This window comes from Bombus impatiens, unplaced genomic scaffold (genome assembly GCF_000188095.3).
Source record: "Bombus impatiens unplaced genomic scaffold, BIMP_2.2 scf_0203, whole genome shotgun sequence".
Classification (NCBI taxonomy): Eukaryota; Metazoa; Arthropoda; class Insecta; order Hymenoptera; family Apidae; genus Bombus; species Bombus impatiens.
The window spans coordinates 1,521,049-1,537,122 of record NT_176622.1 but is presented as its reverse complement, the minus strand read 5'-3'; the positions used below and the strand labels follow the sequence as shown (position 1 = coordinate 1,537,122).

The window sequence follows — 16,074 nt, the reverse complement described above, 5'->3', positions numbered from 1 at the left end:
AATTCGTAAATGTGCCTTGTTACCTAGCCGCGAAACCCTGCAAATCTAGAATTACATAATCTATGATTACTAAAAGTGGCGATGGCGTTTTATGGCCTGTATTGCTTTGTGTCTAAAAAGTGGAGTTTTCGTGGTATTTTCTATGGGAGACCGGTTTATTAATGTAATTTTTGAGACTAGTAATAAAAAGAAGTGCGTGATCAAGACGAGTACGAGGTACAAGGTTAGAAAGGGCAAGTGTGAAAGTAGCGGGCAGAAGGAATACATGAGCTCCCGCTTCCGACGGCCGGCGAACATATTTATCTTCGACGGCAAATGTAATATTTTGACAAGGAGGTACAAATAATTCAATTGAAAAAATACGCCTCATTGTGCGTAATCAATTGTGGTACGTTTCACTTTTTATAACTTGAGATTTCCGAGAAATTTTCGTGATCACATGATGTTCCCGCCGTAACCTTCTATTCTCGTTGTAAACACCGTATTGATATATAGGGTGTCCTTGAATTTCGCTTCGATCTTTTTTTATGCTTTATCTCGATTTTTATGAATTAGCAATTTGAATTTATTCGTTTTAAAAAACATAACTTTAAGAGTTATCCATAAGGGGAATTAAATTAATAAATTTTCATTGATATGTTTTTAATTCCAGTATGTTAGTAAAAAAAGAGTAAAAAATATGTCAGAAATAGAAAAGATAGAAAATAGTACAATGGAAAATCAAGATATATGTTCTGAAAGTTTTGAAAAGAGCAGGGTTTTGGTATCTAGTGAAGCCAATAGTTTGAATGAAAGTCAAGATTTTCATCTAATAGATACAAGCGATGATGAATCGCAACGAAATTTAGAAAATACAAAAGATGAAAAAACATTATCTTTTGTCTCTGGTGGTAACACAGAATCAACTTTGAATGAAATAAAACTAACGGCTGAGCATATAGCAAAGCTTGATGTACAGAATGATGATATAAAAGTAGAAGATACGCAAGACGTTGAAGTTATGAAGGAGAAGGAAAAACATAACATAGAGCCATGTGAAAAAGAAGAGGAGAAAGAGATTGATGAAAGTAGTACTTTAGAAAATAAAGAAAAATTTTCTGATGATGAAAATGAAGAAATAATACATTGCACACCATCCGAAGCATCTTCACCATCTAAGAAACAAGGTGGTGCTAATATAATAAGTCTAAAACGTAAAATAGGTTCATTTAATGAACCACCTACAAAAATTTTAAGGACGGCATCTAGGGAAGATGTATCAGTGCCTGAGAAACTAGTACAGGAAGAAGAAGAAAGTTGGAATTCGTTTAAATCTGACGATTCCCATCATGAATTTCCTAAAAATTGCTCTAACACAAATATTATAATTGCAGAAACTCAGGATGTTGGAGAAGATGACAACATGAAAGAAATGGTAGAATTGTCAATATCATGTAAAGAAAGAGATAGAGATGAAAACCACCCTGAATTGGAAATGAAAGATTATGAAATAGATAAGAACAAAAATTTTAATGATACATCAAAACTACATCAAGCTATTAATAAGAGAGACCTTAATGAAGAGACATCAGAGGTAAAAAATGTATCACAGTCTAATGAAAATAGAGTAATACAGGTTCAAACAAACGAGAGGGACTGTACATCTTCCCTAAAAACTGTTGCAGTTGAGAAATTAAAATCGGATTTCAGTAATAAAAATACAGATAGCATTAGAGCAATTGAAGCAAAAGATAGTAAGGTAACATACAGTGAGAAAGCAGAAGATAAGGAAAATGGTATTGAACCTAAAAGAAAAATCAGTTCAGAAGAAAACAGTAGCAATGTTCAAGAAATATCAATGTCTAAAGAAGTATGTGAATCTCACTCTAACATGTGTTCTGGGAGCATATCCAAATCGCGAATGAGCATAGAACTTATATATGATAAAACTACTGTTCACGAAGCTAAGCCGAGATCCAAAGAATTAGTAGAAATTGATGAGGATGGAGAGAAGATAATATTAGATTCGTCTCAAGAAGATTCTGATGGGAAAGCCGAGAGTAAGAGTGTCCTAGATAATACAAAGTCTGATACAATATACAAAAGTTGTTACGACAGTAAAAATAGTAGCGAATTTAGTTATAAATCGGTGGAAAATGTCAAAGAATCATCCCTTGATTCGGTTAAATCCAGTGGTAAATTGGTAAATGGAAGTAGTGAATCAAAAAAATGCGATACCGACAGTACGGCTAGTTTACAATCAGACACGTTTAACGATATGCCAATTCTTGACAAAGCAGATAACATTTCCACATCCCTACATAATATAAACAAACAAATTAAATCAATTTCTATACTTAAAGACAGCGATCATGTTGACTTATTAAGTGTAAGTGATAATGAGCCTGAGGTTTTTATAGTAGATGATAAAAGTAAGTCAAACTCGATTCACAGTAGTTCTATCACAAAAGCCTTACAAATGGAAAAAGAAATTGGTATGTATGTTAAAATGAAATGTTTATTACATATTGATGAAGGTACAAAGGAATTTCTAAGTAAAGAAATCATTGGTGTGCAATGTGAGACTGTTGCTACAGAGTCCACTTTAACCAGACAGAAAAACAATGATACATCTGCTTCATTGGCAGACATTTCTGGAAATGACAATAAGGAAATATCTCCTGGATCAGTAAACAGCAACCCGCAATTATATCAACTGAATCCTTCTAGACTTTCATTTGCTTCAACGATCAGCTTAAGTTCTGCATCTAGTGCCGCTTCACTGGCAGCCAAGCTTGCGATAAGAGATAGTACACATTTCTCGTTACCGAGAGTACCGGCGAAACATGCGAAAAGACACGGCCAAGATATTCATTCGCTGAATGATAAACACGCAATAGACGAAGCGTACGAACGTCTAAGCAAAGAATGGCAAAACAGTCACCTTCTTACAACAACTATTTTAAACTTTGCAAATACTGAACTCACTGGCGTTGATGCATACAATGTTAGCAACGAGAGGATAGACGACCACTTACAAAAGATTCGATCTTCTACGCCAGAAGTGTCAAAAGACATAGTTCAGTTACAAACTCCTAAAAGCACAAAGAAGAGCAAAGCAGTAAAGAGGCCAAGAAGTAAAAGCATTAAGTCAGATAATCAGTCGAATGGAGTGAACAAGATTTCAAAGGTATTAAATCTCGCAGAGAACATTAATACACCGAATAGAAAAAAGAATAAAACGGAACATACGGATAATATATCGAGCACTATAAATGTTTCAACAAAATCCGAATCGCATATGATAGATGAATTAATTGGTAAGGATGTATTCGCTAAATGGTCGGACAATAATTATTATCCCGGTACAGTTATCGATAAAATAAAGACGAAATATAAGGTAAACTTCTATGATGGAAAAAATAAAGTACTTATAGAAGACTTTGTTATACCGATACCGAAAGTTTTGAAAGAGGGTCTATCCGTGTATGCCGCTACCAAGAATTACGATTATGGATCGTGCGGTATAATCATCAATGTTGAGATTGTAAATAACGAAGTATATTACACAGTAGAGACAGACGAAGGAGAAAAGCTAGAAGTTCAAATCAAGGATCTTTCTTTATCAGCTGATCAGGCTCAAGTGTTGAAAGAGGAAATCAATTTGGGGAATAAGAGTCTTCCATCTACGCCAAAGCATTTAGGGCAAATAACATTAGATAATATGGTTGATGGAAAAAGACGTTCGAAACGAATCGCCACTCCCAGTTTTTCTACTCCTAAATCTAAACTAATTCAGACTCCTACAAACAAAATTGAAGTAGAACCATCTGTATCGGGTGTAACATCTTCGATTAAAAGAGAGAAGAAGGTACCCTTTGAAAGTGATGGCGTTTCCAGCGACTCTAATGTTTCTGTAAAGGATGAAGTCTTTTCTATTGGAGTACAACCCGAAATAATTGGAACCCCGTATGAGCAAGTTGTAAAAGGACCACAAAATCGAATTAAAAGCAAATCGAGAAGTAAAAAAAAAGTAGACGATGAAGAAACCATTGCAATGTTTGGTCCAATTCCTCGTGCAGATTCGAATCTGTTTAAAGGCATGTCTTTCCTTCTTACCTGTGCATCCGTAGAAACTATCGATCGATTTCAAGATGATAAAGATTCAGATCCAGGAACCGAAGATGAGATAGAATGGTCAAAAAAGCCTTTTATAAGAGATAGATTAAACAAGCAAATAGTGGCAGGTGGCGGAAAAGTCTACACTGACTTCAGTGAAATCCCACAAGATGAGTACAAAAATACAAAACTAATAACGAACGTGCCAAACACAACTGCGAAGAGTCTGTTGTGTCTTTCGGTTGGTATACCTGCTTATAATCATAATTGGATAATAAGATGTTGTCAGGAGGTAAGTACTGTAATTCTAGTACTCTTATACAAAAATTTATTATTTTTTGTAGCTTATAATTATCGTATTTTACAGGGAAAATTTGTAAATCCAGCAGAAGATGGATTACCAGCGGGATGGAGCTTAGATAAAAATTCATATATCGAAATGTTCCAAAGACAAAGCAACAAACCATTGACTCAGGTTGTTGTGATAATTCCAGTTGTAGAGTCTGAAAAACAATTTGCTCCATTTTGGCGCCAAATTTGTGAAAACGCAGGTGCTGTTATTATATTAGCGGACAAAGCAGGTATGAAAATTTTTTATGATGAAAACTTTGTGAATTGAAAATATAATATTAAGCATTAATACTAAATAAGACTTTTTATAAATTTTTAGATGTAATGGAAAATTTTGTACAGGGAACTGTAGTTCTTACAAATAGTTTGTGCCCATCCTGGGCAGCGGAGAAGGCTAATAAACTACAAATTCCATTACTTTCTACAACATGGATTGTCCAATGTTTGATAGAAGGGAAATTTTGTCCGTATGATGCAAGTGTTCGTTATAAATATAATTATAAAAAAAATTTGGTACATTAAATGATCAAGAAATTACATCTATAATCTCGGAAGCAGGTGAGATCCTGTTTTTGTAAATTACAAAAATCTCTTACTTTTACTGTATTGTTCTGATAAATGGAAAATATTATTTTTCTCGTTGTCAGACACTTTAAAGCACATCTATTTGTTTATACATTTATCAATTGCAAAGTACTACTACTTTAAAACTACTATTTTAGTAGTTTTCCAATGTTAAAAATCTTTTGATAGGTGTCTGATAGAAGAATTAAATTAAGATAGTTAAGTATGATTCCTTAAATGAAATATGTTATGTAAAGTTAGTTTATGTTCAAAAATATTGAAACATGTTTTATATAATAACACTGTATACTGTATGAATATTTGGTGTAAAGATTTCTCTTTTTGTGATTTCTTATTATACAGAACTTATATATGCTTATTACACCGTATTGTTTATCACTTTAAAAAAAAGGTAGAGTTAGAATTTTGTAACATTTTGTATAAATCAAATTCTAAATCAAAAATGATTTTTGTAAAAAAAGAAAACAAAAAGCAAATGAATTGTAAACAAACAAATTTTAAAAAATATTCCATAATTAATTTATAATCGCAATTTATGCGATTCCATATTATTATTTCATTTACATCAAGATTTTTTATGCTGACAAGATTGTTTTAAGTATCGTTTTGCGAGAGGCAAAAAGATATACAAATATAATATAACTAGAAATCTAATAATAATTCATATTTACATTAATGTTGTAAATAACTGGATATTGTTTTTCCATATTAGCTCATTCACTATAATCAAACAACGCATTTAATTATACACGAATTATTATTATATTTCAAGAGCAATTTTCTCCTCATATTTACATAGGTAATTATTTGTTTCTAAAAAACAAAACAAACTTTGCGTTATCAGGAAATAGGCAGTTTGCTATAAGAATTACTTTTGTATTAAGACGCGATTCTAATTTGAGTTTATTAGTTTTTATTTGGGAAATTCACAGCAAATATTAAAATAACTCTGTAAATCAAAGTTAATAATGGGTGGTGTATCCTGTAAATATTTTTTTACATAAAATTATAGTGACAGATCGTAAAACCTATTTACATTACACTTTTTATGTACTGGATATATATCCCATCAGTAAGGAATTTATAGAACTCTTATTACTTATTCATAGCGGGTATATGTTCAGTAAAAAAACAAATATCAAGCAGGTTGCCTCTGAATACCTTAAAGTAAGATAGCATAAATGATCTTTAAGTGATAAAAGGTACAAGAAAATGTATCTTATATGAGCGTTTGCGATACTTTCATTAATTTACAGAATGACTTTCTGTTAAACCAAATATCAATAGGACAGCAACAAAAAAAGAAAAGAAATTGTATGCGGAAGTTGCACATGTGCGAATGTGTATATATAAGTAAATATATACTATAAATTTTATTATGTAAGATGTAGCTATTATGTAAAATGTTTGGGGATAAAATACAGACATATTTTGGCAAATATTTTGTTCATTTTCATTAACAATCTAGTAGGACATATAAGTATTATGCATATTAATATTTCACATATAGTAAAACGACCTTCAGGAATATGTACAAACAATTGTAATAAAATAACACATTCACTTCTTTATTTTAAGGATTATACCAATCGAGAAATAACAGAGAGAATGACATAACTAGAAGAAAGAAAAGAATCCACACTCGAAGCCCCGCATTCCTTTGAATCGCTTGTCTAATTTGCTCATTAGCATCTTTTACATTTTCCGTCGAACCAACGACATTCGTCATTAAACGATCTAAGTCCTTGTCTTGATCCAATACCTTTTCTGTGAATATTTCTTGAAGTTCTGCTATATGTACAACTTTACTTTCTATTTGTTTCACTTCTTCCGTTAATGTGTTAAGTTCATTATATAGTTGCTTGTTTTCTGCCTCTAAGGTCTGTATATCTTCAGGCGATATTTTTTCTTCATACATCAGTGCATTTACATCACCATTCATTTCTTGTATTTTCATAGCACTAGATTTATTAGAGTCAATTTTACTTTCCTTATCCTCAGCTTCATTTATGTTTAAGCTAGGTTTTTCCACTTTAGGTTGTATCTGTTTGATAGGCTTTGTATCCAACTCTAGTTTGGCAATTTTTCTTACCTCTATCGCTCTTTTTACTTGTATTGCTTTTTGTTCTGAGTAAATCTTACAAACATTCTTTAAGTAATCCTCAATTAATAACAACATAATTTCTCTGTGTTCTAAGTTTTGTGGAGAAACTTCAGAACCTGCTATTTCTCTTCTTAAATCCTTGATTAATTGGGAACAGGTACTCATTATTTTTTGTGCACCAATATCGATTTTATCACGATCTCCATCTGACATGCTTGGTACATTTGACAAATAGTTTGAAAAGTTTAGGTATGCTTTACGGTTCTCCAATAGGAATTCACGTAATTTGGAAATTTGTGCAACAACACCTTGGGCTTTAATAAAAAAGGCACTTTTATTCTTTGCCTTTTTTAGGTTCCGTGTATTATCATTAATTCCTAATGCTTTGTTACGAAGACTAACAGTTTGCACGCTTACTTTAAATAGTGTACTAACATCCATTTTTAATTGTTGTTTAAATGAACTTTTTCATATATTTGGTAAAAAAAAGAATATCTTATTTTACATTCACCAATAGCAGCTTTATAGCATTCAATAGAAGAAGATAAAGTTTAAAATAAAACTAATTGTAATTTTTGGATCATACAGGAATTGGTATGTATAATACTTTATAAAATTTATATATGAAAATGTCGTCTCATATCCCAATAAAATTGTTTACCTTACTTTATAAAGTTCATTGCATTATGCTGTAAAATATCACAATGCTTAACCTAAAAATAAAAAAGATCTTAAAAATACGGAAAATGACATCGCTTAAACAATCAAAAAAGAATGTACTATTAATGCGATAAATAACTTAATATATATAGGCGTATAATACTATAATGAAGCCATTACAATTGTCTCATTTACTACTTTAATGACGAAACAAATTGTATTATGACTTTTGAAATAATGATTTATAATTTGTATACACAATCGTTTGTATACGATACAATTAATATATTTGCATATATTCTATTTTACAATTTTTTACGACGTTTAAAAACAGACATTCCAGAAAATATGTTAAGGATATGATAAACAGAAAATATTAAATTTAATCATTAATGCACGAAACTGTATTTAAAATCGAAGAATGTATACTTGAATTAAGTCATCTAAGTTAAAAGAAAAGACTAACCTTAAAATTTGTAAAAAAATGATCAAATTGAAAAAATATATAAAATTGAATTATTCTCATGGAATGAAGTAGTCGGTATTGCAGTACACGATTTTTGAAAACCGGAACACGTAGCTGAATGAAACAGTATTACCGAAATGACAAGATGGCACGTCAGCAGCAAGCAGACGTCGACGAACTTTTCGACGTGAAAAATCACTTTTATATTGGAAACTATCAGCAATGTATCAACGAAGCACAAAAAATAAAGGTTTGTTTGTTCAAAGTACATTTCCTTCAAACGATATCCTTGTTTCTTCTCTTTATTAAAGGTATTTTTTCCAATACCATCAAAACGAACTATTTTACTCTTTATTTCCATGATGTTAATCTAATCTTTATTCATGCATGTTAAAAATAAATTCTAGTTACTTAAAATAGAATGTTAATATCATTTTTTGTTTTTATAGTCATCTTCGCCAGAGGTGACGATGGAACGAGATGTGTTCCTCTATCGTGCGTACATAGCGCAACGAAAATTCCGTGTTGTGCTAGATGAAATTAATAATTCTTCCCCTCCTGATTTGCAACCACTGAAAATGTTGGCGGATTATTTTGCGAATCCTGCTCGCAGAGAGGCGATTGTTACCGAATTGCAACAAGCGACCAACCGCGCTGATTACGATAATCATAACTTCCTAATCGTTGCTGCAACCATCTACTATCACGAAAAGAACTTAGAGGCGGCACTTAGGATACTTCGTAATGTAGATCACTTAGAATGTCTAGCCCTAACGCTACAGATTTACTTAAAAATGGATCGGTTAGATCTCGCAAAGAAAGAGTTGCTAACTATGCAGGAGAAGGATGACGATGCCACTCTGACACAACTAGCACAGGCATGGCTAAATATAAGCAGTGGCGGAGATAAGTTACAAGATGCTTATTACATATTTCAAGTACGATCATATATGTATTGTATGAAATGTTCAATCAGAAGGCAATTTATTAATGTATTATGATTTTAGGATATGATAGACAAACATTCCAGTACGAGTATGCTATTAAATGGTCAAGCTACTTGTTTCATTGGGCTAGCTAAATACGAAGAAGCTGAAACAGCTTTGCAAGAATCTTTGGACAAAGATAGTAACAATCCAGACACTTTAATCAATATGATTGTCCTTTCTCAGCATATGGGAAAACCGCCTGAAGTTGCTAATCGTTATTTGAGTCAACTGAAAGATTCACATTTGGAACATCCATTTGTTAAAGAGTATTTACAGAAAGAGATAGAATTTCAAAGGCTCAGGAAACAGTATTCTTCATCCACCTAAATCATACCGAATCATAGCATTTTATGAATTAAGGTTTAAACAGAAGTATCGAAAACAATGTAATAATACAAATTCTAGATGCAAAGTGCTATGAGGTTAGAGTGCTATTGCAGGGTAAAACGCACTTCTACGTGAATTCGAGTCCTTGTTCTCTGTAGAGGAGTATTCATTTACTTTTTTTCAGTTTAGTGATTTTATACGAGGTATTTCACTTTTGCATGAAATTTTTACAGTAATTGGCAAATAAAAAAGATAGATGAACGAAACTATTTACAATTTTTACATATATAATTAAGAAGACGTATAAAAGAAATATAATTAGGTATCTACTCTTCATCCACTCTCTCAATAAAATATTTATAAGAATTAACAATATGGCTGCCATTTTATATTACAGTTATAAGACAAATCTATGAAACAAATATCAGATAAAATTTCAATTTGCATGCATTTTGACATACATTAAACGAGAATGTATGTGTTAATACAAATTTCATCTCATATATTATTACAGTATAACGACTTATTCCATATATGGGTATACTGATAACAAAAAGAAGCATGAAATATACATTCAACTAAATGAATTTGCTACTATTTTCCTTCTTATTATAAGTAGATTACAAATGTTTATGCAAATTCATATTTTTCTGAACACTTTGTAAGTGTTATAAGTAAATTGCAAATTCTTATGGATTAATGCAAAATTTAAAGATGCAAAACTACACAGAATTGATACAACATATAAAGATGTATAGAATATCCAAAGTATATATTTTAATGGGTAAAACGAATCTTTACTTAAATTCTTTTTCAATCATGTTTATAAAAATATAAATTTGCATATCCGCAGTCTAGTCATAACTTTGCACATTTTATATTATATTTTATTTTGAATTTTATATATTGTACGTAAATTCTATATACTTCTACTCTTTAATAAACGCGTAACATCCGGTAGTCTAATTATAGATAAAATAATCGAACGATCGGCAACTTTTCTCATTGCTCCTTTGGTAAATCAAGATTTCTTTTAACGCCATCTGACGTTACGTTTCGTAAATATCTAGTGTCAAGTCGAAAAACGTTTATTACATGGAAGAATTCGAAAATTTAAACGGGCAAGTTTAGTAAGTCGGAATGCGTTAAAAGTGTCAAGACTCTCGTGCAAATCCCGAAGACGTGATCACCGCAGGAAAATACGTATTTCGTTGTTTTGAAGATCGTATATCATTTACTGGAGTCCGGCGGGAGATACAATCGTGAGACCAAGACACTTTTGAATATCGTATCGTTCTCTATTAATCACTTGAGAACGATCAGGAATCACAGATCCGTGGGTTTTTTTCTTAGAGAAATATCGCGTTAGATCGAGAACAGATCTTTGTAACATGGCGACTCAGAATAGGTATATCATCAATTTCTGATTATATTATTAAAATGACGGTGAATGCTAATGCTAGTCTATAATTGTCCATAATTTTGATCTCTGTTATTGCATCGTCTTCATCGGTTTTCCGATTCTTCTAATTTTCCCACTTTTCTTAACTAACCATTTTCCCTGTTATTTACACGATAGGTAGTTTTTTTCTGTATATGATTTGTATCAAATATAACTGATTGTGGTACCTCTGTGTATTAAATATAATCTATAATCATCGTTACGTGTTTAGAGACAATTTTCTAATTATATAGTGTTATTACATATCAGTGTCTAACCTATAATATAGAAAATTTTTACGTAGTAAATATTATATAGATACATATATTGGTATACAAGAATTAGTAATAAAATTATTATATTCGAATCGATGATGAATTTTGTTAATGATTTTTTTGTGTTTTCAGGAATGCACTTTGCAAGTCGTGAATCTAGACCCTTTGCTAAGAATTCGAAAAATAGAAGTGTTCAATATTTAAACGTCACAACGGCCGATCAAAAGTACTATCTACTGTTGAAATTAAATAATAATAAACGAGATACAATAAGAGAAACGAGTTCATGTTCAAATAATTAGAGGGGAATTTATTGAAGGTCGTAGAGAAATGAGATATATTAAAATATAAGATACATGGTTTATATTTAAAGTGTTCTCCTGGAATTTATATTATTTGTTCGACTATTAATCAGACAGTTAACACTTTGCATTGATTTAACTTATTTCTTTACAAATTATATTTAAAATGTTTAGATATATGCTATATATCCAATGAAAAAATACAACAGGAAAAGGTTGAATTTGTGAATGATAAATGTGTAGCTATATTTTTTTGTTAATGAATTTTATTTTCAAATCGAAATTTATTATAAATTTATGTAAATAATACTCACATATTTAGTGCATTATATAGTATAATACTTGCCTTGTTAAGAAGTACAAAAGTTCCTCTAGATTTAAGTACTATATTTTGTAGCATTTTATATATTTATTTTGACTATGTATCATACTGTGTATCCACCACAAATAATGGTGCAGATAATGGGTGGCCAACAGGCAAATGGACAGTGTCCGCCAATTCAACCACATACAATGCACATTCATGGTGCAAGTGCATTCCATCAAGCAGAATATGTAAAATATCACACAGATGCTTGCTCTCAGAACAGACATATGATTCAAGTATATCTTAAGTTTATTATATTTAACAAATTTCTAAATATTAATGTATTCCAATAATGGACTAAATGCTTTTGAGTACAAGCGGTATTCTTGCAGACAGGATCTTATCCATTGGAGCTACTGATGGGGGTTGAGATACCATCTTTAAGACATGTGGAGTATATGCAGTCAAATAATGGCACACAACGAGGACACTGGCAGAGACATGTAAATACATCCAACAACACATCTCTTATACCTTCTCCACATTTTACTTTTAGACCAAACAATAATGGTTTGGCAAATAAAAAATCAAACTGGTATAATAAATTGAGTAAAAGAACTTCCTTTCGAGAGTCTTTCGTAAATAACGAAAAATACGGCAGTGATAGCGGCTTCAGTTCACGATCTCCCACACCGAATAAACATCACATCGATAGCAGTCGAACAGAGAGCTCGGATGAACGAGATTCTGTAATTTCTTCGGTAGAACAAAGTATGAAGTGAGTATTGTTCATTTAAATAAATAAAAAACAATTAGATCGGTTATAGGTAATATCATTTTTCAATATGTAAAAATCAGGAAATTATTCTCTTACAGAAAATCACACAAGATACTTCCAAATAGTGTTACAAACAACAGAATAGTGCAATATGGTATAATTTCAAATAGTCCTATGCACCAATATTATCAGAATCAAAGATCTATTAATTGCTATCCCACTACTATGTCAACGTCTAGGAGTCAAGTACAAACGTACCAGAATAAAAGAAGGTATCATTCAGGTACGTTCATATTGATAATACACTAATTGATCTGTTCATTTACTTCAGAAATAAATTATAATTCTAGGAAGGAACAGTCCACCTCCTCAAAGATCACCTAGAAATAAAAGATATATGGGATTCTTATCGCCCAATTATCATGTGTTTCCTAGATACGGAATTGCTCCAGATCGATTTTTAGCTAGATCACATTTAGTTGAAGTAACCCGTACACCGGACGATTTACTTATTGGATCGGTTTGGGATAGACTTTCGAAAGAAATTTGGTCAAAATTTATGTTAAATCAACAGACTGAGATTGTTTATAGGAACAAGATGATGCTTTGGAGATATCTTTACGTTTATATTAAGGTAATATATGACTATTTGATTCTGACTCGATTACCTATAAATGGATATTTGAGTTGAGGTGATCATTTTCAGACTGCTTTTCCAAAATATGGTTTATTCTTGGTTGGCTCTACGATGAATGGTTTTGGGTCTGATAATAGTGATGTTGACATGTGCCTTTTAGTGAGGCATACAGAAATGGATCAAAGGAACGAGGCTATTGGGCATTTAGAACAAATATTAAAATGCCTTAAGAGATGTGGTATGTTAGTTTAAGTATTAATTTCACATTGGGTAGCTAATATTAATTTTATATCAATTCAAATTAATCAAATAACCTTTTTATACTAACAGATTTTATAGAACAATTAGAACTTATACAAGCAAAGGTGCCAATTCTAAAGTTCTACGATTCAATACAAAATTTAGAAGTTGATTTAAATTGTAATAACGCTGTTGGCATTCGGAATACTCATCTTCTTTACTGTTATTCTCGGAGTAAGATGATTATTAGATAAAAGATATTTTGTTTATGTACAGTTTTTTAATTTCTGAAATTATTTTCACTATCTTGCAGTTGATTGGAGGGTAAGACCATTAGTACTTGTGGTTAAACTTTGGGCTCAATCTCAGAATATCAATGATGCCAAGAACATGACAATATCCAGTTATTCCTTAGTTCTTATGGTCCTTCATTTTTTGCAGTGTATGTATTGGATTTACATTGTACGATACTAATATATATATGTATATATATATTCTTTATTCTTTTTTTAGGTGGTGTTAATCCACCAGTTTTACCATGTTTACATTCACTTTATAAGGGCAAATTCGCACCACATACAGACATTCATTGCATAGATATCCAAGAAGAATTGAACATTCCAGTTTCCATACTTCGGCCTAAGAATCGACAAACTTTAGGGGAATTGTTTGTGGAATTTTTTCGATATTACGTCATGTTCGAGTAAGTGCAAAGAAAAAAAATATATTAGAGTATATTTCCATAAAATAAAAGTTTAAATAAAATAAAATTCAATCAGTTTCAATCAGTATGCGATATCAGTTCGGCTGGCAAATAAAATAGCAATAGAAGAATGTCGCAGGGCACGATCTTATAAAAATGACCCTCATCAATGGAAGTATCTATGTATTGAAGGTGAGTTATGTAATAATTTAAAAACTACTAGAGAAAAAAAGATGTTCTGTACTCATGGAATGTCTACATATCTACAGAACCATTCGATCTAACTAACACAGCTAGATCAGTTTATGATCCGGATGTTTTTGCAAGGATTAAACACGTCTTTGATTGTACATACCAAAACTTAAAAGAGCATCATGACCTAGCCAGGATATTCATCAAGGTGGATTCTACTTCACCCTATATCGTGACGTAATCACGTTTGTGCAGGCTGGTACAAAAATACTCACATTACCTAGTACAATTTTATATTTGAAAAACGGTTTATTTTTGCAATTGGCCTCTTTCGATATAATTCGAGGCAATTCGACTGATACCACTTGAGATAAAAAAGTACAACGAGGTAATTTTACACTTACCTAGAGCTAATATGCTCGTACCTTGTGATAATAGCCTGCGCTTTTGTGCAACGGCTCATCTGTTGCGTTTATAAGCTCGAGTTTTTCTCTCGTCTTGTTTCGTTTCTGTTTTATTTGCTTTTTTATAAACATATAAAACCACTCACAGAGAGCTCTAATACGATAAAAATAGAATATTCATAAACTTCCTTTAAACATTTAATATGAAAATGCAATAACATTCGCGACTCGATAAAAAATGACACTAAATCAAATCGAATATTCGATAGTAGTAATTGTATGTATATGAATGAAACGCTTTTTTTTGTACAAAAACATTATTATCGTTTTCAGAATCTTTTCAAGTTCACTTCGGTTCGTATGCTTTTTTATATATAAAGTTTTTTTTTCTCTTTTTCAAAATTCTCAAATACGAAAATACGGTGCCTTACACTTATAGGCTACTATAATTTATTCGATACGTAGCCTCCCATTGATCTAAAAAGTATGATGCAAAGGTCTTAATTGCCCTTGAGAATTACTTCTAGTAAAAATCAAAATGGGTTCAATGCAATGTAAAAAATGAAAGAAAAAAGCATATATTTAAAATTAGAGGAATGACATGTCATCGAATTTTCTTTCGACTGTATAATATATTTATATGCAAGATGAAAAGTACTTATTCTTAATTTAATAAACATAGAGAACTTAAATTTACACATAAAAAAGCATTTTAAAAAATATCTCCTTGAGATAATGAAAAAAAATTAAAAAGCAAAAAAGATAAAAAATTGTTGTTCGAGAAAAAGAAAAAATAAAAAAAAAGATGTTAACTAGATGTACATCAATATTGTCAACAATAACAGCAAAAGATTAGTTAAAATCAATTGGTCATCTTATTAACATAGTGATGATTAAATTCTGATTATTTATATCATGTGCCAAACAAATAAATTATTTTCGTCTTTACTTCATGATTCACGCATTCTACCCGATATGTACTTCTCAAAGAAAAAATAATCTCTATTAATAATCATTTATTAAAAAAATTTACAAGTAGACTGAACATCACTAGTATATTATATATTATTATATTTGCAATAGCGTTTCTTCTAAGGTGAATTAATCATCAAAGTTCCTATTTTCAATTTAAAAAGAAATAAAAAATCTTTTATTCCAGTTCTAGTCTGATTTTGACTAGTCTTTCATATGAAAAATAACATATTAGATATTTAA

General features: G+C 31.0%; 4 protein-coding genes across 10 annotated transcripts; 3 read left to right on the top strand and 1 right to left on the bottom strand.

Annotated features, from left to right (window-relative positions):
* The first annotated feature begins 34 nt into the window (after positions 1-34).
* On the top strand, positions 35-6,364 carry LOC100746532. The gene is made up of 4 exons (XM_012383163.3): positions 35-388; positions 653-4,390; positions 4,466-4,679; positions 4,769-6,364. The coding sequence occupies exons 2-4, from the start codon at positions 680-682 to the stop codon at positions 4,969-4,971; spliced, it is 4,128 nt and encodes a 1,375-aa protein (XP_012238586.1). The 5' UTR covers positions 35-388; positions 653-679; the 3' UTR covers positions 4,972-6,364.
* Positions 6,365-6,575: 211 nt separating this feature from the next.
* LOC100746887 (syntaxin-18) lies at positions 6,576-8,530 on the bottom strand. 3 transcript variants are annotated; one of them, XM_024366151.2, is made up of 2 exons: positions 8,398-8,530; positions 6,576-7,851 (listed from the first exon to the last, which is right to left on the bottom strand). In XM_024366151.2, the coding sequence occupies exon 2, from the start codon at positions 7,577-7,579 to the stop codon at positions 6,608-6,610; it is 972 nt and encodes a 323-aa protein (XP_024221919.1). In that variant the 5' UTR covers positions 7,580-7,851; positions 8,398-8,530; the 3' UTR covers positions 6,576-6,607. The 3 variants fall into 3 exon arrangements, with proteins under 3 accessions (XP_024221919.1, XP_003487872.1, XP_003487871.1); XM_003487824.4 differs by having other exon boundaries at positions 8,265-8,399; XM_003487823.4 differs by lacking the exon at positions 8,398-8,530 and adding an exon at positions 7,919-8,225.
* Positions 8,353-10,164, top strand: LOC105680489 (coatomer subunit epsilon). The gene is made up of 3 exons (XM_012383164.3): positions 8,353-8,514; positions 8,714-9,202; positions 9,272-10,164. Exons 1-3 carry the CDS (start codon positions 8,383-8,385, stop codon positions 9,578-9,580), a joined length of 930 nt encoding a protein of 309 aa, XP_012238587.1. The 5' UTR covers positions 8,353-8,382; the 3' UTR covers positions 9,581-10,164.
* Positions 10,165-10,499: 335 nt separating this feature from the next.
* Positions 10,500-15,986, top strand: LOC100746652 (poly(A) RNA polymerase gld-2 homolog A). Of its 5 annotated transcripts, none has more exons than XM_003487821.4 (11): positions 10,500-10,988; positions 11,429-12,201; positions 12,298-12,683; positions 12,764-12,966; positions 13,034-13,317; positions 13,390-13,558; positions 13,651-13,794; positions 13,874-14,002; positions 14,074-14,263; positions 14,340-14,455; positions 14,533-14,696. In XM_003487821.4, the coding sequence occupies exons 2-11, from the start codon at positions 12,019-12,021 to the stop codon at positions 14,694-14,696; spliced, it is 1,968 nt and encodes a 655-aa protein (XP_003487869.1). In that variant the 5' UTR covers positions 10,500-10,988; positions 11,429-12,018. The 5 variants fall into 5 exon arrangements, with proteins under 5 accessions (XP_003487869.1, XP_012238563.1, XP_033175548.1 ...); XM_012383140.3 differs by having other exon boundaries at positions 10,502-10,988; positions 12,782-12,966; positions 14,533-15,986; XM_033319657.1 differs by lacking the exon at positions 10,500-10,988 and adding an exon at positions 11,020-11,159.
* The last annotated feature ends 88 nt before the right edge of the window (positions 15,987-16,074 follow it).